Source organism: Hyla sarda, unplaced genomic scaffold, assembly GCF_029499605.1.
Source record: "Hyla sarda isolate aHylSar1 unplaced genomic scaffold, aHylSar1.hap1 scaffold_842, whole genome shotgun sequence".
Classification (NCBI taxonomy): Eukaryota; Metazoa; Chordata; class Amphibia; order Anura; family Hylidae; genus Hyla; species Hyla sarda.
Window position 1 is genome coordinate 18723 of NW_026610869.1, and position 26278 is coordinate 45000.

General features: G+C 48.2%; 1 protein-coding gene across 1 annotated transcript in view; it reads left to right on the forward strand.

Annotated features, from left to right (window-relative positions):
• The first annotated feature begins 269 nt into the window (after nt 1–269).
• The window catches only part of LOC130347578 (zinc finger protein 569-like), a 90895-nt gene continuing 64886 nt past the window's right edge, over nt 270–26278 (forward strand). The window contains exons 1-2 of the mRNA XM_056554661.1: nt 270–322; nt 25480–25555. Coding sequence (XP_056410636.1) covers nt 25496–25555 — 60 coding nt within the window. The 5' untranslated portion in view covers nt 270–322; nt 25480–25495. The remainder of the gene's footprint in view (nt 323–25479; nt 25556–26278) is intronic.

Genomic DNA, 26278 nt, shown 5'->3' on the forward strand with positions numbered 1-26278 from the left:
TGTACACACACACAGCTCTGCTATATACATTACACTCTGTACACACACACAGCTCTGCTATATACATAACACTCTGTACACACACAGCTCTGCTATATACATTACACTCTGTACACACACACAGCTCTGCTATATACATTACACTCTGTACACACACACACAGCTCTGTATATACATTACACTCTTCGCACCATATAAGGTCAGGGCAACGTCACATTTCTGACTCCTCCCCATCATGTGATTAGTCACATGATCATGACATCATTACAGGTCCTTGTGTTTCTCTTGATCCCTTCAGCCGTTGTCCTTCGACTGAGCGCAGGTGAGAGGGGGAGGGGAGGGGACTACAAGTCCCAGCAGACTCTACAATGACCTCTGATGTGTCTTCTGGGAGTTGTAGTCCCTCAAATAGAAAATATGTATAACTGATAAATAATGATAAAGGATACTGGAGAGAAACTGATCACAAGAGATTACAGTCTATGAGGAGTGAGGGTCCTGATCACAAGAGATTACAGTCTATGAGGAGTGAGGATCCTGATCACAAGAGATTACAGTCTATGAGGAGTGAGGATCCTGATCACAAGAGATTACAGTCTATGAGGAGTGAGGACACTGATCACAAGAGATTACAGTCTATGAGGAGTGAGGGTCCTGATCACAAGAGATTACAGTCTATGAGGAGTGAGGGTCCTGATCACAAGAGATTACAGTCTATGAGGAGTGAGGGTCCTGATCACAAGAGATTACAGTCTATGAGGAGTGAGGATCCTGATCACAAGAGATTACAGTCTATGAGGAGTGAGGACACTGATCACAAGAGATTACAGTCTATGAGGAGTGAGGGTCCTGATCACAAGAGATTACAGTCTATGAGGAGTGAGGGTCCTGATCACAAGAGATTACAGTCTATGAGGAGTGAGGGTCCTGATCACAAGAGATTACAGTCTATGAGGAGTGAGGGTCCTGATCACAAGAGATTACACTCTATGAGGAGTGAGGATCCTGATCACAAGAGATTACAGTCTATGAGGAGTGAGGGTCCTGATCACAAGAGATTACAGTCTATGAGGAGGGAGGACCCTGATCACAAGAGATTACAGTCTATGAGGAGTGAGGATCCTGATCACAAGAGATTACAGTCTATGAGGAGTGAGGATCCTGATCACAAGAGATTACAGTCTATGAGGAGTGAGGATCCTGATCACAAGAGATTACAGTCTATGAGGAGTGAGGGTCCTGATCACAAGAGATTACAGTCTATGAGGAGTGAGGGTCCTGATCACAAGAGATTACAGTCTATGAGGAGTGAGGATCCTGATCACAAGAGATTACAGTCTATGAGGAGTGAGGATCCTGATCACAAGAGATTACAGTCTATGAGGAGTGAGGACCCTGATCACAAGAGATTACAGTCTATGAGGAGTGAGGATCCTGATCACAAGAGATTACAGTCTATGAGGAGTGAGGATCCTGATCACAAGAGATTACAGTCTATGAGGAGTGAGGATCCTGATCACAAGAGATTACAGTCTATGAGGAGTGAGGACCCTGATCACAAGAGATTACAGTCTATGAGGAGTGAAGATCCTGATCACAAGAGATTACAGTCTATGAGGAGTGAGAGTCCTGATCACAAGAGATTACAGTCTATGAGGAGTGAGGGTCCTGATCACAAGAGATTACAGTCTATGAGGAGTGAGGGTCCTGATCAAAAGAGATTACAGTCTATGAGTAGAGAGGATCCTGATCACAAGAGATTACAGTCTATGAGGAGTGAGGATCCTGATCACAAGAGATTACAGTCTATGAGGAGTGAGAGTCCTGATCACAAGAGATTAGTCTATGAGGAGTGAGGGTCCTGATGACAAGAGATTACAGTCTATGAGGAGTGAGGGTCCTGATCACAAGAGATAACAGTCTATGAGGAGTGAGGACACTGATCACAAGAGATTACAGTCTATGAGGAGTGAGGATCCTGATCACAAGAGATTACAGTCTATGAGAAGTGAGGACCCTGATCACAAGAGATTACAGTCTATGAGGAGTGAGGGTCCTGATCACAAGAGATTACAGTCTATGAGGAGTGAGGATCCTGATCACAAGAGATTACAGTCTATGAGGAGTGAGGGTCCTGATCACAAGAGATTACAGTCTATGAGGAGTGAGGATCCTGATCACAAGAGATTACAGTCTATGAGGAGTGAGGATCCTGATCACAAGAGATTACAGTCTATGAGGAGTGAGGGTCCTGATCCCAAGAGATTACAGTCTATGAGGAGCGAGGACCCTGATCACAAGAGATTACAGTCTATGAGGAGTGAGGATCCTGATCACAAGAGATTACAGTCTATGAGGAGTGAGGATCCTGATCACAAGAGATTACAGTCTATGAGGAGTGAGGATCCTGATCACAAGAGATTACAGTCTATGAGGAGTGAGGATCCTGATCACAAGAGATTACAGTCTATGAGGAGTGAGAGTCCTGATCACAAGAGATTACAGTCTATGAGGAGTGAGGGTCCTGATGACAAGAGATTACAGTCTATGAGGAGTGAGGACCCTGATCACAAGAGATTACAGCCTATGAGAAGTGAGGACCCTGATCACAAGAGATTACAGCCTATGAGGAGTGAGGATCCTGATCACAAGAGATTACAGTCTATGAGGAGTGAGGATCCTGATCACAAGAGATTACAGTCTATGAGAAGTGAGGACCCTGATCACAAGAGATTACAGCCTATGAGGAGTGAGGGTCCTGATCACAAGAGATTACAGTCTATGAGGAGTGAGGATCCTGATCACAAGAGATTACAGTCTATGAGGAGTGAGGGTCCTGATCACAAGAGATTACAGTCTATGAGGAGTGAGGATCCTGATCACAAGAGATTACAGTCTATGAGGAGTGAGGGTCCTGATCACAAGAGATTACAGTCTATGAGGAGTGAGGGTCCTGATCACAAGAGATTACAGTCTATGAGGAGTGAGGATCCTGATCACAAGAGATTACTGTCTATGAGGAGTGAGGATCCTGATCACAAGAGATTACAGTCTATGAGGAGTGAGGGTCCTGATCACAAGAGATTACAGTCTATGAGGAGTGAGGATCCTGATCACAAGAGATTACAGTCTATGAGGAGTGAAGGTCCTGATCACAAGAGATTACAGTCTATGAGGAGTGAGGGTCCTGATCACAAGAGATTACAGTCTATGAGGAGTGAGGGTCCTGATCACAAGAGATTACAGTCTATGAGGAGTGAGGATCCTGATCACAAGAGATTACAGTCTATGAGGAGTGAGGGTCCTGATCACAAGAGATTAGTCTATGAGGAGTGAGGATCCTGATCACAAGAGATTACAGTCTATGAGGAGTGAGGGTCCTGATCACAAGAGATTACAGTCTATGAGGATCCTGATCACAAGAGATTACAGTCTATGAGGAGTGAGGATCCTGATCACAAGAGATTACAGTCTATGAGGAGTGAGGATCCTGATCACAAGAGATTAGTCTATGAGGAGTGAGGGTCCTGATCACAAGAGATTACAGTCTATGAGGAGTGAGGATCCTGATCACAAGAGATTACAGTCTATGAGGAGTGAGGATCCTGATCACAAGAGATTACAGTCTATGAGGAGTGAGGGTCCTGATCACAAGAGATTAGTCTATGAGGAGTGAGGATCCTGATCACAAGAGATTACAGTCTATGAGGAGTGAGGGTCCTGATCACAAGAGATTAGTCTATGAGGAGTGAGGGTCCTGATCACAAGAGATTACAGTCTATGAGGATCCTGATCACAAGAGATTACAGTCTATGAGGAGTGAGGATCCTGATCACAAGAGATTACAGTCTATGAGGAGTGAGGGTCCTGATCACAAGAGATTACAGTCTATGAGGAGTGAGGGTCCTGATCACAAGAGATTACAGTCTATGAGGAGTGAGGGTCCTGATCACAAGAGATTACAGTCTATGAGGAGTGAGGGTCCTGATCACAAGAGATTACAGTCTATGAGGAGTGAGGGTCCTGATCACAAGAGATTACAGTCTATGAGGAGTGAGGGTCCTGATCACAAGAGATTACAGTCTATGAGGAGTGAGGGTCCTGATCACAAGAGATAACAGTCTATGAGGAGTGAGGGTCCTGATCACAAGAGATTACAGTCTATGAGGAGTGAGGATCCTGATCACAAGAGATTACAGTCTATGAGGAGTGAGGATCCTGATCACAAGAGATTACAGTCTATGAGGAGTGAGGGTCCTGATCACAAGACATTACAGTCTATGAGGAGTGAGGGTCCTGATCACAAGAGATTACAGTCTGAGGAGTGAGGGTCCTGATCACAAGAGATTACAGTCTGAGGAGTGTGGGTGCGGTCTGTGGGGAGTGTGGGTGCGGTCTGTGGGGAGTGTGGGTGCGGTCTGTGGGGAGTGAGGGTCATGACATGTGATCCTAGTAGAGTAGGTTTTGTACCTCCAAGAAAATTTGAAAAAGAAGAAAGTAACTGTTCTCTAGTGTGATCAGATATATATATTCTTATACATCTATTGTATGTAGGTGTGTGATCAGATATATATATTCTTATACATCTATTGTATGTAGGTGTGTGATCAGATATATATATTCTTATACATCTATTGTATGTAGGTGTGTGATCAGATATATATATTCTTATACATCTATTGTATGTAGGTGTGTGATCAGAGATAGATATCTATATCTATGTATATGTCTAAGAGCTCCGAAACGTGTTTTGCCCTGATAATCATCAAATTTTCCTATTGCTCACCATTATTTTGCCCCGATCTCTATCAAAGTCCGGACTTTCCAGTTCTCATGTGCACGAGGAGAACGCCGCCGACGTTACCATCATCTAATCAGACCTCTCACTCCCTGTGTTCACGTCTCTCCAAAGACCCGTTAACTAGGTAACAGCTAGGCACATCTGTGAGAGCCCCGAGGGACCCAGCAGGAGCAGTAACAGATAGGCACACAGATGAGGGACCCAGCCGGAGCAGTAACAGCTAGACATGTCCGCAAGAGCTCCGAGGGAGCCAGCAGGAGCAGTAACAGCTGGGCATGTCCTTTCCGAGGGACCCAGCAGGAGCAGTAACATCTAGGCACGTCCGCAAGAGCTCCGAGGGACCAAGCAGGAGTAGTAATATCTAGGCACGTCTTCTCCGAGGGACCCAGCAGGAGCAGTAACATCTAGGCACGTCCGCTCCGAGGGACCCAGCTGGAGCAGTAACATCTAGGCACGTCCGCTCCGAGGGACCCAGCAGGAGTGGTAACAGCTAGGCATGTCCTCTCCGAGGGACCCAGCAGGAGCAGTAACATCTAGGCACGTCCTCTTTGAGGGACCCAGCATGAGCGGTAACATCTAGGCACGTTCTCTCCGATGGACCCAGCAGGAATTGGTAACAGCTGGTCATGTCCTCTCTGTGAGGGACCCAGCAGGAGGGTTAACATGTAGGCACGTCCTCTCCGAGGGACCCAGCAGGAGTGGTAACATCTAGGCACGTCTTCTCCGAGGGACTCAGCAGGAGCAGTAACATCTAGGCACGTCCGCTCCGAGGGACCCAGCATGAGCGGTAACATCTAGGCACTTTCACAAGAGCTCTGAGGGGACCCATCAGGAGTGGTAACAGCTAGGCACGTCTGCTACGAGGGACCCAGCAGGAGCAGTGCACAGTGCTACACTGTTACGAAAACGTTATACTTCACACGACTAGTGAGGAACACTATGTATGCCTAGCGATACTTTTTATATCCTTAAACAGGGACATTGAAAGGCGCATAGCGCTACAACCTCGCTCCCCAGGATCACTCGCCATCTTTTTACAGGACATCACTGTTGGGGATATATATACAGTATATTCTTACAGCATTACTACTCCAGCGCCATCACGATTACCGGCATAACTAATAAGAGGCACAATAAAGGTATATGTGAGCAAATGGATTAACAGCAATAATTAATGTGCAATGAAATAGATTATTTCTTTACAATAATTTTTATAACCACTCTTTTTGTTTATTTATTTTGTATTATTTGTATTTTTTTTATTCTGAAGGAAAACTGTAAGGGCCAGTAGGTGACCCCAGATATTTTTTATAACTAGCTGAATTCCCAGCGTTGCCCGGTTTTTCCTTCCTAATCCTTGTTGGGGAGGAAAATAAACAAAGTAGGAAGCTACTGACTTCATATCCAGTCCTCATATATTGTCCTATCCTGTCCTCCTATCCCGTCCTCCTATCACGACCTCCTATTCCGTCCTCCTATCCTGTCCTCCTATCCTGTCCTCCTATCCTGTCCTCCTATCCCGTCCTCCTATCCCGACCTCCTATCCCGTCCTCCTGTCCCGACCTCCTATCCCGTCCTCATATCCCGACCTGTAATATGTGACCAGTTATTGAAATATCTCCAGCCGTACGGAAGTTATATGAGAACATACATTTCCCATTGATTTGCATGGGACTTTAAACAAAAACCCCGACCCTCACAAATGGGGGTAGTTAAGGGTTAAATTAACTATCATATATTTTAAGTGGACATATAAGTAACATGTGACCAAGTATTATGGAAATATCTCCAGCCGTTTGGAAGTTCTGCAGTAACATATATTTCCCATTAACTTGTATGGGACTTTAAACATAAACCCCGTTCCTGGCAAATGGGGGTGAGTAAGGGTTAAATGACCTATCCTATGTTTGTTGGTGACATATAAGTAACATGTGACCAAGTTTCATGTTAATATCTTTAGCCGTTTGGACATGATGCTGGAACATACATACATATATACATACACACACACACATATATACATACATTTGTGATCGGTGGCTCAAATGCGTAGCGTACCTACCTAACAGCCTAACCACATGATATGCTAACTAACAGGCAGTCTGAGTTGTGCCATATACTGCCGCGTGTAGGTACACCTGAATAAAATAGAGGGCAAAACTCCAATATTTGAAACAAAACGCTTTATGAAATAAGACAACATTAGAGAACCAGAAACTGGAAAGCATGGGACCTTCCAGACTTTGGATAGGGGATGGGCACATGTATGAGCTAGATTTCAGCGACTCAAATTACAAATCACACGGGCTGGCATCCCCTGACGTGATGCTGATGAGGTGGCACCGATGCAAAGGGGGTGTACAGATATCGCAGCCGAGTCACCCCCTAAGCCTATCACTAAAATGCGTACTTTTTTAACGAATTGCGGAGTGGTGAGAGCAAAACCTCTGAATAATAATAACGGCTGCGACCTACTGGCTCCCTGGCGTGTGAACAACAGGTCACGTAGCAGACGAACCGGGCACCACCTATGAAATGTGGAAAAGCAGCAGATGGTAACGACTTGCCCGGGTAAAGATGTTTTGGTAGCGCTCAACTCCAGCTAATAGTGGTCGGAATTCCATTTCAGTTGGCTCAGTCTCAAACAAGTATCATTTTACGTTTTACTAGTGAACTTACCAGGTCTGAGGAAGCCATAGTAACCCAGAAAGAAAGCTGCTTTCCAACACAGACTATCTTTGTAGCTGAACGGGGGTCCTGTCTTGAACATCTACTAACTGTCTGAACGAGTCGGCTGACGGGAAGAAGGCTTGGATCCTTAGCGCACCTTTCAGAGCCGCTTATACCGTATCGAATGAAACAAGGAGGCCATGTCGGAATGTGGCAATGAGATGTGGAGCTGAACCGCCGCTAGGTATAACTTAATCGTGCTAGATGAAGAGAAGAGTGGCAAAACCCAATAAAACCAAGTAGGAACGTAACAGTGTGTGTGAAGGCTCTTCCGATTACTTGCTACAAACTAAACCCTGACTGTATGCATAATCCCAAGTGCATATGTACATAAAACATAACTACCTAGTCGTCAACCTAAAACCGTGTTAGGTTGTAACTGTAACCGACCTGTGGACGTCACAGGTGATGACACCACTCATGTGGCAAGCCTGATCATGACACTCAACCAATGTATAACCAAAATAATGATCAACCTGAAGCTAAGACAGACAAAACTTCAACTGCAACCACGCTATATGCTTGTATGCATGACCCCGATGCTAAATGAACTTGTGAAAACACATAAGGACATTGAGGGACATTTATCAATGTTTGCTTATGTATTCTTTTTTTTTAGTAGTTTTTTCCTTACTTTTGTTTTGCTTATGTGTGACGTAGTTATCAACTGGTTTCAGCCTGTTGATAATTTTCTTTCACGTAAGCAATTTTTACTTTGGTTGTAGCTTTTTCTGCTCCATGTTTGAGCTGGAGTAAATTTAGTCAATTTTTAACGATGTTGCGACTTTTTTTTTGCGCAGTTGCGACTGTCGCAGTTAATAAATACCTCACTACCCGTAGTCCATTTTAAAATTATTACTACATAGTTAAGTTTGGGAAAACTTGCTTTTCTCGCTTTCCAGTCAAAATGCCGCACGAAAAATCGCGTAGTCACAGTTGCGACAATTTTGCGACAATTATAGTAAAGAAAACCTGACTAAACCCGTTGATAAATGTCCATAATTGTCGTCAACTCGAGGCCGTGTCGAGTAGTAACTGAACCGACCTGTAGACGTGACAGGTCTGAAAACTCAATTAACTATAAAACTAAAAGTATCACCGCCAACTTCAAGCTGCGACAGGTCATAACCATGATTGACGTATATACGTGGCATCCGAAAATAAAGCTATACACCTGTAGCCTAACCCAACTGCTAACTAAACACAACGTATGTGATGACCTTGTCGCCAACCTGAAGCCGTGACAGGTTATATCTAGACCGACCTGTAGACGTGACTGGTCAATCCGAAATTGAAAACCTCAACCAAAGTAACGTATGTGCCGAATGTATATGAACATGTACCGAGTATGAATACCGTAAGCATATACCAAGCATAACTCATTGGCACATATGCTGCACATGACACTGAACGTGGGCCCAGCATAACCAACCAGACCATGTGTTCATCAATAACACCCAGACCACATGTCCAATCCAGACACCTTGACCATATACCCGACCAAACTATTTGAGAGCCTGTTCCGCACAAACTATATGAACGTGAGCTGGAATGAACTACACGAGCGAGCGTATGCACCAAACTATCAAATATGTACATAACAATACCTACTAGCAGAAACGCTGAACAACTTAAACCGATTACAAGAGCAAGTCCATGGAACAGACTAAGTAAGTGGAATGCAAAAGACTTTATCAGCATGTGCGTATGGCAACTATATAAGCGTAAGCACAGAACAAACTATTTGCGCGTATGCACAGGACTAACTGAGTGAACGTATGCTAGAACAAACTATGAGTGCGTCTGCATGGACAAACTAAGTAAGCGTATGCCAAAAACAACTATGCGCATATGCATAGAACTGAGCATGCCGAGAACGAACAGTGTGCGCGTATGCACAGAATGACTCTTATAACCGTAAAGAACAAGCTATACGGGCATATGCACAAACGAACTATGTGAACATGCGGGGAACAAACTATACGTTGGTATGTACGGAACACACTATGTGAGCACCTAACAATTATGTGAGCGTATGCACCGATCAAATTGTATGCGCATGTGCAAAGAACGAACTATATGGACGTATGCCCGAACCAGTGCACGTATTCACCGAATGACCTGTATGCATAAACGGACTGCATGCACAGAACGAACTATGTAAGCAAACACCCAGAACAAGTTATATGAGTCTATGCACAAAACTGTATGGCGTCTAACAAACTGGGCAACTGTCCAAACCAACTGGATGAACATATGCACAGGACAAACTATATGAGAGTATGCACAGAAACCCTGAGTGTATAGACTGAATGAATTAAGTGCGTGTACACAATTGCCCAGAACAAACCTATATCCACATAAGCCAGGCCCCACTATACACTGATATGTACAGAACAACTATGTGCATATGTATAGAACTATGCAGCTATGAGCGACTCTACCAACAAACTTGATGAACCTATACTCAGGCCAACTATATGCGCGCATGCACAACCAAACTGCATGTGCGTATGGCCAACGACAACCGATAACAAACAATGCATGCATGTAGTGATTATATGACCACATACCCACGCACAGAACACTACATGCGCTGTATGAGCATGTGTGTGGCACAAACGCTACAAGCGCAAGAGCCGCACAAGCACCGCAAGTGTATGTACAACACGCATGCCACGAGCACACGCACAGCATGGCTCTCACGAGCACATGTACAATACAACCCTACCAGCCTGCACAGTATAATTCCTATGAGCGAGTGTGCAGCACAGATCCTACGAGCCTGTGTACAGCACAAATCCTACGAGCCTGTGTACAGTATAAATCCTACGAGCGCGTGTACAGCATTAATCCTACGAGCGCGTGTACAGCATAAATCCTACGAGCGCGTGTACAGCATAAATCCTACGAGCGTGTATAATCCTACGAGCGAGTGCACAGTACGTATCCTACAAGCGTGTACTGTATAAACCGTACCAGCGTGTGTACACTGTACAGTATAAATCCTACGAGCGTGTGTACTGTACAAAACCCTAGGAGCGTGTGTACAGTATAAATCCTACGAGCGTGTGTACATCATAAATCCTACAAGCGAGCGTACAGTATATATCCTACAAGGGCATGTACTGAACAAATCCTACGAGCGTGTACAGTACAAAACCCTACGAGCGTGTGTACAATATAAATCCTACAAGCGTGTGTACAGTAGGAATCCTACGAGTGTGTGTACAGTATAAATTCTGCAAGCATGTGTACAGTATAATTCCTACGAGCGTGTGTACAGTATGAACCCCATGAGCACGTGCACAGAATATATCCTACAAGCGCGCGTGCAGTGCAAATCCCACACGCACGTACAAACGTGCACAGTTTAAATCCCACAAATGCGTGCACAGCATAGATCCTATGTGTGTGCAAGCGTTTGTACAGTATGAATCCTACGAGCGAGTGTACAGCATAAATCCTACAAGCGTGTACAATATAAATCCTACAAACGAGTGTCCAGTATAAACGCTACCACCGTGTGTACAGCATAAATCCTACAAGCATGTGTACAGTATAAATCCAACAAGCATGTTTACAGTATAAAGCCTACCAGCGTGCGTACAGCATAAATCCTACAAGTGTGTGTACAGTATAAATCCAACAAGCGTGTGTACAGAAAGCCCCCGTATCGGAAGCGAAGTGGGAGAGGAGGGGGCACATGACGGGGCAGCGCAGCGGGAAAGAAAAGTAGGGGTCAATGGCAGGTCAGGGGGAGGGGGGGGTCATAGAGGAGGGCGGAGTTGAGGAAGGGGTTGGAGGGGTTAAAAGGAGGCCGGAACCGGAAAGGGGCCCCTTTTCACCTGACGACCCGGAGGAAGAAGTTGGAGGAAGGAGTTCCAGGCTGCGGGACTCAGTTACGATGGCGGACTTGGAAGCGGTGATCCGGCGGGTGAGAGAGGAGCTCCGGAGGAGAGGCCTGGGATGGCTGGACCAGCAGCTGCCCCAGCGCCTCCGCGGACGAGCGGGAGGAGGTCCAGGGCGCCATCACGGGTGAGCCCCGACACGATCCCACGCTCTTGGCGCCGGCAGGAGAGCCCCGCCAGGGACAGTCCGGTGAGGCCTGCTGCTGCTCCCACCTCTGCTAGCGGTGAGTCTGCCGGGAGGAATCTCGGGCTGGGATGGGGAGCGGTGGAGCCGGCGTGTGCAGAGCAGGGGCGCTCTGCAGGAAGACGCAGCAGGAGGGGAGAGGCAGAGCTACTGACGGCCGGTCCTAGTGCTGAGGCTTCGAGCACTGGGAGGGCCCGGCGGTCGGGGATGTACAGAAGCTTGTCACCAGCGGCCTGGCGGGGCGCGAGTGCGGAGAGGTTGGGTGAGTGGACCACTGCTTCGGGGTCTGGGGGTGGGGGGGTTTCTGGGAGGGTCTGTCTTCTTTGCTGCGGGATGTCCGGGATCTTTTGCAGGATAGGGCTGCTCCTGGGGCGGGGTCTCCGGCGGCGATCTGGGCGAGTGGCGGTTCGGGGGTGGCCGAGGGGGGGAGGCTGCTTCGGTCGCAGTAGCGGGTGGGGACAGCGGGCTGCCGGCCCCTGGGGCGGCGGCAGGTAAGGTGGGGGAGAAAGTTGTGGATGAAGTGCGTTTGGCGGATTCGGCGGAGGGGGAGGTCTACGTCTGTTTTGAAGGTCCCTTAGGTGCGCATTTGAAGGCGGAGGTTAGGGACCGCATCTGGAAGGGGGAGTACGTAGGGATTTTTTCTCTGCTGCCGTTGGAAAAGTTCAACCTGGATAGGGTGAAACCCGACGAGTCCAAGAAGGAGGAGCAGGAACGCCGGCGGTATCGGCTGATAATTTGTTTAATAATTTGCTACAGGCGTTTGCCATCATGGCGAGTGTTATTGGTGAAAAAGCGCTGGATAATTGTTCCATCCTTTTTTGCTATCTTGATTCGGTAGGGGAAGCCTATAGGACATATGGGGGCACCGCTTGGCTGCGATATGACGAGCAGTTCTGGCAGCGCAAGGCGGTGCGCCCCTCGCTGCGGTGGGACCATAAGGATATCAGCTTGTGGATGAAACTCATGGCGGCGCCTCGCGCTCCAGGGGGACAGCAGTCCTTTCGGGAGGGGGCCGGCGGGTCTGGGGCCGGGTCTGGTCGGCCGGCGCAGCGAAGGGTTGTTGGCAATATAATGAGGGCCAGTGTAAGTTCGGGGAGACGTGTAGATTCCGCCATGAGTGTCCGGTTGCGGAGGCGCCCATAGTCTGTTGCGGTGCTTTAGAAAAAGGAAGGAATATCCTTATATAAAGGACGTACCAGAGCCCGCACACCAACACCAAGGGACCTAACACTAACCTGTCTGATCAGATAAATAACCAGTATATCCTTATATAAAGGATGTACCAGAGCCTGCACACCAATACCAAGGACCTAACACTAACCTGTCTGACCAGATAAATAACCAGTATATCCTTATATAAAGGGCGTACCAGAGCCTGCACACCAACACCAAGGACCTAACACTAACCTGTCTGACCAGATAAATAACCAGTATATCCTTATATAAAGAACGTACCAGAGCCTGCACACCAACACCAAGGGACCTAACACTAACCTGTCTGACCAGATAAATAACCAGTATATCCTTATATAAAGGACGTACCAGAGTCCGCACACCAACACCAAGGACCTAACACTAACCTGTCTGACCAGATAAATAACCAGTATATCCTTATATAAAGGACGTACCAGAGCCCGCACACCAACACCAAGGGACCTAACACTAACCTGTCTGACCAGATAAATAACCAGTATATCCTTATATAAAGGACGTACCAGAGCCTGCACACCAACACCAAGGACCTAACACTAACCTGTCTGACCAGATAAATAACCAGTATATCCTTATATAAAGGACGTACCAGAGCCCGCACACCAACACCAAGGGACCTAACACTAACCTGTCTGACCAGATAAATAACCAGTATATCCTTATATAAAGGACGTACCAGAGCCCGCACACCAACACCAAGGACCTAACACTAACCTGTCTGACCAGATAAATAACCAGTATATCCTTATATAAAAGATGTACCAGAGCCCGCACACCAACACCAAGGACCTAACACTAACCTGTCTGACCAGATAAATAACCAGTATATCCTTATATAAAGGACGTACCAGAGCCTGCACACCAACACCAAGGACCTAACACCTGTCTGACCAGATAAATAACCAGTATATCCTTATATAAAGGACGTACCAGAGCCCGCACACCAACACCGAGGACCTAACACCTGTCTGACCAGATAAATAACCAGTATATCCTTATATAAAGGACGAACCAGAGCCCACACACCAACACCAAGGACCTAACACTAACCTGTCTGACCAGATAAATAACCAGTATATCCTTATATAAAGGACGTACCAGAGCCTGCACACCAACACCAAGGGACCTAACACTAACCTGTCTGACCAGATAAATAACCAGTATATCCTTATATAAAGGACGTACCAGAGCCTGCACACCAACACCAAGGGACCTAACACTAACCTGTCTGACCAGATAAATAACCAGTATATCCTTATATAAAGGACGTACCAGAGCCCGCACACCAACACCGAGGGACCTAACACTAACCTGTCCGACCAGATAAATAACCAGTATATCCTTATATAAAGGACGTACCAGAGCCCGCACACCAACACCGAGGACCTAACACTAACCTGTCTGACCAGATAAATAACTGTCACGATGCCGGCTGGCAGGAGGTGGATCCTCTGTGCCAGAGAGGGATTGGCGTGGACCGTGCTAGTGGACCGGTTCTAAGTCACTACTGGTGTTCACCAGAGCCCGCCGCAAAGCGGGATGGTCTTGCTGCGGCGGTAGTAACCAGGTCGTATCCACTAGCAACGGCTCAACCTCTCTGACTGCTGAAGATAGGCGCGGTACAAGGGAGTAGACAAAAGCAAGGTCGGACGTAGCAGAAGGTCGGGGCAGGCAGCAAGGATCGTAGTCAGGGGCAACGGCAGGAGGTCTGGAACACAGGCTAGGAACACACAAGGGAACGCTTTCACTAGGCACAAGGGCAACAAGATCCGGCGAGGGAGTGCAGGGGAAGTGAGGTATACATAGGGAGTGCACATGTGAACACACTAATTAGAACCACTGCGCCAATCAGCGGCGCAGTGGCCCTTTAAATCGCAGAGACCCGGCGCGCGCGCCCGGACAGGACCGACGGAGAGCGAGTCAGGTACGGGAGCCGGGGTGCGCATCGCGAGCGGGCACCACCCGCATCGCGAATCGCATCCCGGCTGGAGGCGGTATTGCAGCGCACCCGGTCAGTGGATCTGACCGGGGCGCTGCAGTAGCGAGAGTGTAGCGAGCGCTCCGGGGAGGAGCGGGGACCCGGAGCGCTCGGCGTAACAGTACCCCCCCCCTTGGGTCTCCCCCTTTTCTTGGAGCCTGAGAACCTGAGGACCAGACTTTTGTCTAGGATATTGTCCTCAGGTTCCCAGGATCTCTCTTCAGGACCACAGCCCTCCCAATCGACCAAAAAAAAGGTTTTCCCTCTGACCTTCTTGGAGGCCAGTATCTCCTTTACGGAGAAGATGTCCGAAGAGCCGGAAACAGGAGTGGGAGAAACAAGTTTGGGAGAGAAACGGTTGATGATGAGTGGTTTAAGAAGAGAAACATGAAAGGCATTAGGAATACGAAGAGAAGGAGGAAGAAGAAGTTTGTAAGAGACAGGATTAATCTGGCACAAAATTTTGAAAGGACCAAGATAGCGTGGTCCCAATTTGTAGCTGGGAACACGGAAGCGGACATATTTAGCGGAGAGCCATACCTTGTCTCCGGGAGAAAAAATGGGAGGAGCTCTTCTTTTCTTATCAGCAAACTTCTTCATGCGTGATGAAGCCTGTAAGAGAGAATTTTGGGTCTCTTTCCATATGGTGGAAAGATCACGAGTTATTTCATCCACAGCGGGCAAACCAGAGGGCAAGGGAGTAGGGAGGGGGGGGAAGAGGGTGACGGCCGTACACCACGAAAAATGGGGATTTGGAAGAAGATTCAGAGACTCTGAAGTTGTACGAGAATTCGGCCCATGGTAGAAGATCTGCCCAGTCATCCTGGCGGGAGGAAACAAAATGCCGTAAATAGTCACCCAGGACCTGGTTAATTCTTTCTACTTGCCCATTGGATTGAGGATGATAAGCAGAAGAAAAGTTTAATTTAATCTTGAGTTGTTTACAGAGAGCCCTCCAGAATTTTGACACGAATTGGACGCCTCTATCCGAGACGATCTGCGTGGGCAAACCGTGAAGGCGAAAAATGTGTACAAAAAATTGTTTTGCCAACTGAGGCGCTGAAGGAAGACCAGGAAGAGGAATAAAATGTGCCATCTTGGAAAATCGATCAACGACCACCCAAACAACTGTGTTGCCACGGGAAGGGGGTAAGTCTGTAATAAAGTCCATACCAATCAGAGACCAAGGCTGTTCGGGGACAGGCAGAGGATGAAGAAGACCAGCAGGCTTCTGGCGAGGAGTCTTATCCCGGGCACAGACAGTGCAGGCCCGCACAAAATCAATAACATCCGTCTCCAGAGTCGGCCACCAATAGAAACGAGAGATGAGTTGCAAGGATTTCTTGATGCCCCCATGGCCTGCGAGATGGGAGGAGTGACCCCATTTGAGGATTCCGAGGCGTTGGCGTGGAGAGACGAAGGTCTTCCCTGGAGGAGTTTGCCTGATGGAGGCTGGAGTGGAGATCAGGCAGTCAGGAGGAATGATGTGTTGCGGAGAGAGCTCTACTTCCGAGGCATCCGAGGAACGAGAGAGAGCATCGGCCCTAATGTTCTTATCGGCAGGGCGAAAATGAATTTCAAAATTAAACCGGGCAAAGAACAGAGACCACCGGGCCTGGCGAGGATTCAGCCGTTGGGCAGACTGGAGAAAGGAGAGGTTCTTGTGATCGGTGTAAATAATAACTGGAAATCTTGATCCCTCCAGCAGATGCCTCCATTCCTCAAGTGCTAATTTAATGGCCAGTAGCTCTCGATCCCTGATGGAGTAGTTCCTCTCCGCCGGAGAGAAGGTCCTAGAAAAAAAACCACAAGTAACAGCATGCCCAGAAGAATTTTTTTGTAGAAGGACCGCTCCAGCTCCCACTGAGGAGGCATCTACCTCCAATAGGAAGGGTTTAGATGGATCAGGTCTGGAGAGCACGGGAGCAGAAGAAAAGGCAGACTTGAGCCGTTTAAAGGCGTCTTCCGCTTGAGGAGGCCATGACTTAGGATTGGCATTCTTCTTGGTTAAAGCCACAATAGGAGCCACAATGGTGGAAAAATGTGGAATAAATTGTCTGTAATAATTGGCGAACCCCAAAAAACGTTGGATAGCACGGAGTCCGGAGGGGCGTGGCCAATCTAAGACGGCAGAGAGTTTGTCTGGATCCATTTGTAGTCCCTGGCCAGAGACCAAGTATCCTAGGAAAGGAAGAGATTGACATTCAAACAGACATTTCTCCATTTTGGCATAAAGTTGATTGTCACGAAGTCTCTGAAGAACCATGCGGACATGCTGGCGGTGTTCTTCTAGGTTGGCAGAGAAAATCAGAATATCGTCCAGATACACAACAACACAGGAATATAAGAGATCACGAAAAATTTCATTAACAAAGTCTTGGAAGACGGCAGGGGCGTTGCACAGGCCAAAGGGCATGACCAGATACTCAAAGTGTCCATCTCTGGTGTTAAATGCCGTTTTCCATTCATCCCCCTCCCTGATGCGGATGAGATTATAAGCTTAAGTCTTAAGTCCAGTTTGGTAAAGATGTGGGGCACCTTGGAGGCGATCAAAGAGTTCAGAGATAAGAGGTAGGGGGTAGCGGTTCTTTACCGTGATTTTATTAAGTCCGCGGTAGTCAATGCAAGGACGTAGGGAGCCATCTTTTTTGGACACAAAGAAAAATCCAGCTCCGGCAGGAGAGGAGGATTTGCGGATAAAGCCTTTTTTTAAATTTTCCTGGATGTACTCAGACATAGCAAGAGTCTCTGGGGCGGACAGAGGATAAATTCTGCCCCGGGGTGGAGTAGTACCCGGGAGGAGGTCAATAGGACAGTCATAAGGCCTGTGAGGAGGTAAAGTCTCAGCTTGCTTTTTGCAAAATACGTCAGCATAGTCCATATAGGCCTTAAGGAGACCGGTTACAGGGGGAACCACAGGGTCACGGCAGGGAGTACTGGGAACCGGTTTAAGGCAGTCCTTGAAACAAGAGGTACCCCAGCTCTTGATCTCCCCTGTGGACCAATCCAGGGTTGGGGAATGGTGTTGAAGCCATGGTAGTCCAAGGAGAATTTCGGAAGTGCAATTGGGGAGGACTAAAAACTCAATTTTTTCGTGATGAGGTCCGATGCACATTAGGAGAGGCTCCGTGCGGTAACGTATGGTACAGTCCAATCTTTCATTGTTAACACAATTGATGTAGAGGGGTCTGGCGAGACTGGTCACCGGGATGTTGAACCTGTTGATGAGAGAGGCCAAAATAAAATTTCCTGCAGATCCGGAATCCAAGAAGGCCATAGTAGCGAAGGAGAAGGTAGAAGAAGATATCCGCACAGGCACAGTAAGGCGTGGAGAAGCAGAGTAGACATCAAGAACTGTGTCACCTTTGTGCGGAGTCAGCGTACGTCTTTCCAGGCGGGGAGGACGGATAGGACAATCCTTCAGGAAGTGTTCGGTACCGGCACAGTACAGGCAGAGATTCTCCATGCGGCGTCGTGTCCTCTCTTGAGGTGTCAGGCGAGACCGGTCAACTTGCATAGCCTCCACGGCGGGAGGCACAGGAACGGATTGCAGAGGACCAGAGGAGAGAGGAGCCGGGGAGAAAAAACGCCTTGTACGAACAAAGTCCATATCCTGGCGGAGCTCCTGACGCCTTTCGGAAAAACGCATGTCAATGCGAGTGGCTAGATGAATGAGTTCATGCAGGTTAGCAGGAATTTCTCGTGCGGCCAGAACATCTTTAATGTTGCTGGATAGGCCTTTTTTAAAGGTCGCGCAGAGGGCCTCATTATTCCAGGATAGTTCTGAAGCAAGAGTACGGAATTGTACGGCGTACTCGCCAACGGAAGAATTACCCTGGACCAGGTTCAGCAGGGCAGTCTCAGCAGAAGAGGCTCGGGCAGGTTCCTCAAAGACACTTCGAATCTCCGAGAAGAAGGAGTGTACAGAGGCAGTGACGGGGTCATTGCGGTCCCAGAGCGGTGTGGCCCATGACAGAGCTTTTCCAGACAGAAGGCTGACTACGAAAGCCACCTTAGACCTTTCAGTAGGAAACTGGTCCGACATCATCTCCAAGTGCAGGGAACATTGTGAAAGAAAGCCACGGCAAAACTTGGAGTCCCCATCAAATTTATCCGGCAAGGATAGTCGTAGACCTGAAGCGGCCACTCGCTGCGGAGGAGGTGCAGGAGCTGGCGGAGGAGATGATTGCTGAAGCTGTGGTAGTAGCTGCTGTAGCATCACGGTCAGTTGAGACAGCTGGTGGCCTTGTTGCGCTATCTGTTGTGACTGCTGGGCGACCACCGTGGTGAGGTCGGCGACAACTGGCAGAGGAACTTCAGCGGGATCCATGGCCGGATCTACTGTCACGATGCCGGCTGGCAGGAGGTGGATCCTCTGTGCCAGAGAGGGATTGGCGTGGACCGTGCTAGTGGACCGGTTCTAAGTCACTACTGGTGTTCACCAGAGCCCGCCGCAAAGCGGGATGGTCTTGCAGCGGCGGTAGTGACCAGGTCGTATCCACCAGCAACGGCTCAACCTCTCTGACTGCTGAAGATAGGCGCGGTACAAGGGAGTAGACAAAAGCAAGGTCGGACGTAGCAGAAGGACGGGGCAGGCAGCAAGGATCGTAGTCAGGGGCAACGGCAGAAGGTCTGGAAACACAGGCAAGGAACACACAAGGAACGCTTTCACTGGCACAATGGCAACAAGATCCGGCGAGGGAGTGCAGGGGAAGTGAGGTATAAATAGGGAAGTGCACAGGTGAACACACTAATTAGAACCACTGCGCCAATCAGCGGCGCAGTGGCCCTTTAAATCGCAGAGACCCGGCGCGCGCGCGCCGGGACAAGACCGACGGAGAGCGAGTCAGGTACGGGAGCCGGGGTGCGCATCGCGAGCGGGCACCACCCGCATCGCGAATCGCATCCCGGCTGGAGGCGGTATCGCAGCGCACCCGGTCAGTGGATCTGACCGGGGCGCTGCAGTAGCGAGAGTGTAGCGAGCGCTCCGGGGAGGAGCGGGGACCCGGAGCGCTCGGCGTAACAATATCCGTATATAAAGGGCGTACCAGAGCCCGCACACCAACACCGAGGACCTAACACTTGTCTGACCAGATAAATAACCAGTATATCCTTATATAAAGGGCGTACCAGAGCCCGCACACCAACACCAAGGACCTAACACTAACCTGTCTGACCAGATAAATAACCAGTATATCCTTATATAAAGGACGTACTAGAGCCCGCACACCAACACCAAGGACCTAACACTAACCTGTCTGACCAGATAAATAACCAGTATATCCTTATATAAAGGACGTACCAGAGCCTGCACACCAACACCAAGGGACCTAACACTAACCTGTCTGACCAGATAAATAACCAGTATATCCTTATATAAAGGACGTACCAGAGCCCGCACACCAACACCGAGGACCTAACACTAACCTGTCTGACCAGATAAATAACCAGTATATCCTTATATAAAGGACGTACCAGAGCCCGCACACCAACACCAAGGACCTAACACTAACCTGTCTGACCAGATAAATAACCAGTATATCCTTATATAAAGGACGTACCAGAGCCTGCACACCAACACCAAGGGACCTAACACTAACCTGTCTGACCAGATAAATAACCAGTATATCCTTATATAAAGGACGTACCAGAGTCTGCACACCAACACCAAGGACCTAACACTAACCTGTCTGACCAGATAAATAACCAGTATATCCTTATATAAAGGACGTACCAGAGCCTGCACACCAACACCAAGGGACCTAACACTAACCTGTCTGACCAGATAAATAACCAGTATATCCTTATATAAAGGACGTACCAGAGCCCGCACACCAACACCAAGGACCTAACACTAACCTGTCTGACCAGATAAATAACCAGTATATCCTTATATAAAGGATGTACCAGAGCCTGCACACCAACACCAAGGACCTAACACTAACCTGTCTGACCAGATAAATAACCAGTATATCCTTATATAAAGGACGTACCAGAGCCTGCACACCAACACCGAGGGACCTAACACTAACCTGTCTGACCAGATAAATAACCAGTATATCCTTATATAAAGGACGTACCAGAGCCCGCACACCAACACCAAGGGACCTAACACTAACCTGTCTGACCAGATAAATAACCAGTATATCCTTATATAAAGGACGTACCAGAGCCTGCACACCAACACCGAGGGACCTAACACTAACCTGTCCGACCAGATAAATAACCAGTATATCCTTATATAAAGGACGTACCAGAGCCCGCACACCAACACCAAGGGACCTAACACTAACCTGTCTGACCAGATAAATAACCAGTATATCCTTATATAAAGGACGTACCAGAGCCCGCACACCAACACCGAGGGACCTAACACTAACCTGTCTGACCAGATAAATAACCAGTATATCCTTATATAAAGGATGTACCAGAGCCCGCACACCAACACCAAGGACCTAACACTAACCTGTCTGACCAGATAAATAACCAGTATATCCTTATATAAAGGACGTACCAGAGCCCGCACACCAACACCAAGGACCTAACACTAACCTGTCTGACCAGATAAATAACCAGTATATCCTTATATAAAGGACGTACCAGAGCCTGCACACCAACACCAAGGACCTAACACTAACCTGTCTGACCAGATAAATAACCAGTATATCCTTATATAAAGGACGTACCAGAGCCTGCACACCAACACCAAGGGACCTAACACTAACCTGTCTGACCAGATAAATAACCAGTATATCCTTATATAAAGGATGTACCAGAGCCCGCACACAAACACCGAGGGGCCTAACACTAACCTGTCTGACCAGATAAATAACCAGTATATCCTTATATAAAGGACGTACCAGAGCCCGCACACCAACACCAAGGGACCTAACACTAACCTGTCTGACCAGATAAATAACCAGTATATCCTTATATAAAGGACGTACCAGAGCCCGCACACCAACACCGAGGGACCTAACACTAACCTGTCTGACCAGATAAATAACCAGTATATCCTTATATAAAGGACGTACCAGAGCCCGCACACCAACACCAAGGACCTAACACTAACCTGTCTGACCAGATAAATAACCAGTATATCCTTATATAAAGGACGTACCAGAGCCTGCACACCAACACCGAGGGACCTAACACTAACCTGTCCGACCAGATAAATAACCAGTATATCCTTATATAAAGGACGTACCAGAGCCTGCACACCAACACCAAGGACCTAACACTAACCTGTCTGACCAGATAAATAACCAGTATATCCTTATATAAAGGACGTACCAGAGCCCGCACACCAACACCAAGGACCTAACACTAACCTGTCTGACCAGATAAATAACCAGTATATCCTTATATAAAGGACGTACCAGAGCCCGCACACCAACACCGAGGGACCTAACACTAACCTGTCTGACCAGATAAATAACCAGTATATCCTTATATAAAGGACGTACCAGAGCCCGCACACCAACACCAAGGACCTAACACTAACCTGTCTGACCAGATAAATAACCAGTATATCCTTATATAAAGGACGTACCAGAGCCCGCACACCAACACCAAGGACCTAACACTAACCTGTCTGACCAGATAAATAACCAGTATATCCTTATATAAAGGACGTACCAGAGCCCGCACACCAACACCGAGGACCTAACACTAACCTGTCTGACCAGATAAATAACCAGTATATCCTTATATAAAGGACGTACCAGAGCCTGCACACCAACACCAAGGGACCTAACACTAACCTGTCTGATCAGATAAATAACCAGTATATCCTTATATAAAGGACGTACCAGAGCCTGCACACCAACACCGAGGGACCTAACACTAACCTGTCCGACCAGATAAATAACCAGTACGTATTACAGTTGTATTATTCACTGGTTCGGGTTGAGCCTGAATATTCCCCTTTTCCTAATATTACAGTAATAGACACAATATTATCTATATCTGATCACACGAGAGGACATTACTTTCTTTTCGCTGTATGTCTCTGGTCACTGCAGTACATGGCACAGCCTGTCATCGCGGGGGCGCTGTATGTCTCTGGTCACTGCAGTACACGGCACAGCCTGTCATCGCGGGGGCGCTGTATGTCTCTGGTCACTGCAGTACACGGTACAGCCTGTCATCGCGGGGGCACTGTATGTCTCTGGTCACTGCAGTACACGGCACAGCCTGTCATCGCGGGGGCGCTGTATGTCTCTGGTCACTGCAGTACACGGACAGCCTGTCATCGCGGGGGGCGCTGTATGTCTCTGGTCACTGCAGTACACGGCACAGCCTGTCATCGCGGGGGGCGCTGTATGTCTCTGGTCACTGCAGTACACGGTACAGCCTGTCATCGCGGGGGGCGCTGTATGTCTCTGGTCACTGCAGTACACGGTACAGCCTGTCATCGCGGGGGGCGCTGTATGTCTCTGGTCACTGCAGTACACGGTACAGCCTGTCATCGCGGGGGGCGCTGTATGTCTCTGGTCACTGCAGTACACGGTACAGCCTGTCATCGCGGGGGGCGCTGTATGTCTCTGGTCACTGCAGTACACGGTACAGCCTGTCATCGCGGGGGGCGCTGTATGTCTCTGGTCACTATACTGCAGTACACGGCACAGCCTGTCATCGCGGGGGGCGCTGTATGTCTCTGGTCACTGCAGTACACGTTACAGCCTGTCATCGCGGGGGGCGCTGTATGTCTCTGGTCACTGCAGTACACGGTACAGCCTGTCATCGCGGGGGGCGCTGTATGTCTCTGGTCACTGCAGTACACGTTACAGCCTGTCATCGCGGGGGGCGCTGTATGTCTCTGGTCACTGCAGTACACGGCACAGCCTGTCATCGCGGGGGCGCTGTATGTCTCTGGTCACTGCAGTACACGGTACAGCCTGTCATCGCGGGGGGCGCTGTATGTCTCTGGTCACTGCAGTACACGGTACAGCCTGTCATCGCGGGGGGCGCTGTATGTCTCTGGTCACTGCAGTACACGGTACAGCCTGTCATCGCGGGGGGCGCTGTATGTCTCTGGTCACTGCAGTACACGGTACAGCCTGTCATCGCGGGGGGCGCTGTATGTCTCTGGTCACTGCAGTACACGGCACAGCCTGTCATCGCGGGGGGCGCTGTATGTCTCTGGTCACTGCAGTACACGGTACAGCCTGTCATCGCGGGGGGCGCTGTATGTCTCTGGTCACTGCAGTACACGGTACAGCCTGTCATCGCGGGGGGCGCTGTATGTCTCTGGTCACTATACTGCAGTACACGGTACAGCCTGTCATCGCGGGGGGCGCTGTATGTCTCTGCTCACCATACTGCAGTACACGGCACAGCCTGTCATCGCGGGGGGCGCTGTATGTCTCTGGTCACTATACTGCAGTACACGGTACAGCCTGTCATCGCGGGGGGCGCTGTATGTCTCTGGTCACTATACTGAAGTACACGGTACAGCCTGTCATCGCGGGGGGCGCTGTATGTCTCTGGTCACTATACTGCAGTACACGGTACAGCCTGTCATCGCGGGGGGCGCTGTATGTCTCTGGTCACTATACTGCAGTACACGGTACAGCCTGTCATCGCGGGGGGCGCTGTATGTCTCTGGTCACTATACTGAAGTACACGGTACAGCCTGTCATCGCGGGGGGCGCTGTATGTCTCTGGTCACTATACTGCAGTACACGGTACAGCCTGTCATCGCGGGGGGCGCTGTATGTCTCTGGTCACTATACTGCAGTACACGGTACAGCCTGTCATCGCGGGGGGCGCTGTATGTCTCTGGTCACTATACTGCAGTACACGGTACAGCCTGTCATCGCGGGGGGCGCTGTATGTCTCTGGTCACTATACTGAAGTACACGGTACAGCCTGTCATCGCGGGGGGCGCTGTATGTCTCTGGTCACTATACTGCAGTACACGGTACAGCCTGTCATCGCGGGGGGGCGCTGTATGTCTCTGGTCACTATACTGCAGTACACGGTACAGCCTGTCATCGCGGGGGGCGCTGTATGTCTCTGGTCACTATACTGCAGTACACGGTACAGCCTGTCATCGCGGGGGGCGCTGTATGTCTCTGGTCACTATACTGCAGTACACGGTACAGCCTGTCATCGCGGGGGGCGCTGTATGTCTCTGGTCACTATACTGAAGTACACGGTACAGCCTGTCATCGCGGGGGGCGCTGTATGTCTCTGGTCACTATACTGCAGTACACGGTACAGCCTGTCATCGCGGGGGGCGCTGTATGTCTCTGGTCACTATACTGCAGTACACGGTACAGCCTGTCATCGCGGGGGGCGCTGTATGTCTCTGGTCACTATACTGCAGTACACGGTACAGCCTGTCATCGCGGGGGGCGCTGTATGTCTCTGGTCACTATACTGCAGTACACGGTACAGCCTGTCATCGCGGGGGGCGCTGTTTCCTCTGAGCTCTTGTTGGGTGTTGATCTTGGATTTATGTTTCATCCTGATTGGTGAGGGCTCTGGAATATGTTGGCGCTATATAACGTGTTACGGATATCTGCGGCCTCCTGCGTTACAATATGTCAGCACTTTCTGCTTCTTCTTGCAAAGAACTGATAGTGTAACAAATCTTCAGCTGTGAGTACGCCGTCTTATTCCTTCTCATTCATTGTATCTTTGTTTTTCTCTGTAGAAAGTGTAATTGTGAAATGAGCGCGCCGGGCGGAGACGAAGATACGGGGATGGCGTCCACTCAGCACACCCCTCAGGTCAGAGTCCGTTTTATATACCGCCACGTCTATACTGTATAATGTGTGGGGATATATATATATATATATATATATATATACACATCTACACTGTATAATGTGTGGGGATATATATATATATACCGTCACGTCTATACTGTATAATGTTGGGGGATATATATATATATATACCGTCACGTCTATACTGTATAATGTGTGGGGATATATATATATATACCGTCACGTCTATACTGTATAATGTGTGGGGATATATATATATATATATATATATATATATATATATACACGTCTATACTGTATAATGTTTGGGGATATATATATATATATACCGTCACGTCTATACTGTATAATGTGTGGGGATATATATATATATATATATACACGTCTATACTGTATAATGTGTGGGGTTATATATATATACCGTCACGTCTATACTGTATAATGTGTGGGGATATATATATATATACCATCACGTCTATACTGTATAATGTGTGAGGATATATATATATATACACATCTATACTGCATAATGTGTGGGGATATATATATACCGTCACGTCTATACTGTATAATGTGTGTGGATATATATATATATATATATATATATATATATATATATATATAAATATACACATCTATACTGTATAATGTGTGAGGATATATATATATACACATCTATACTGTATAATGTGTGGGGTTATATATATACCGTCACCTCTATAC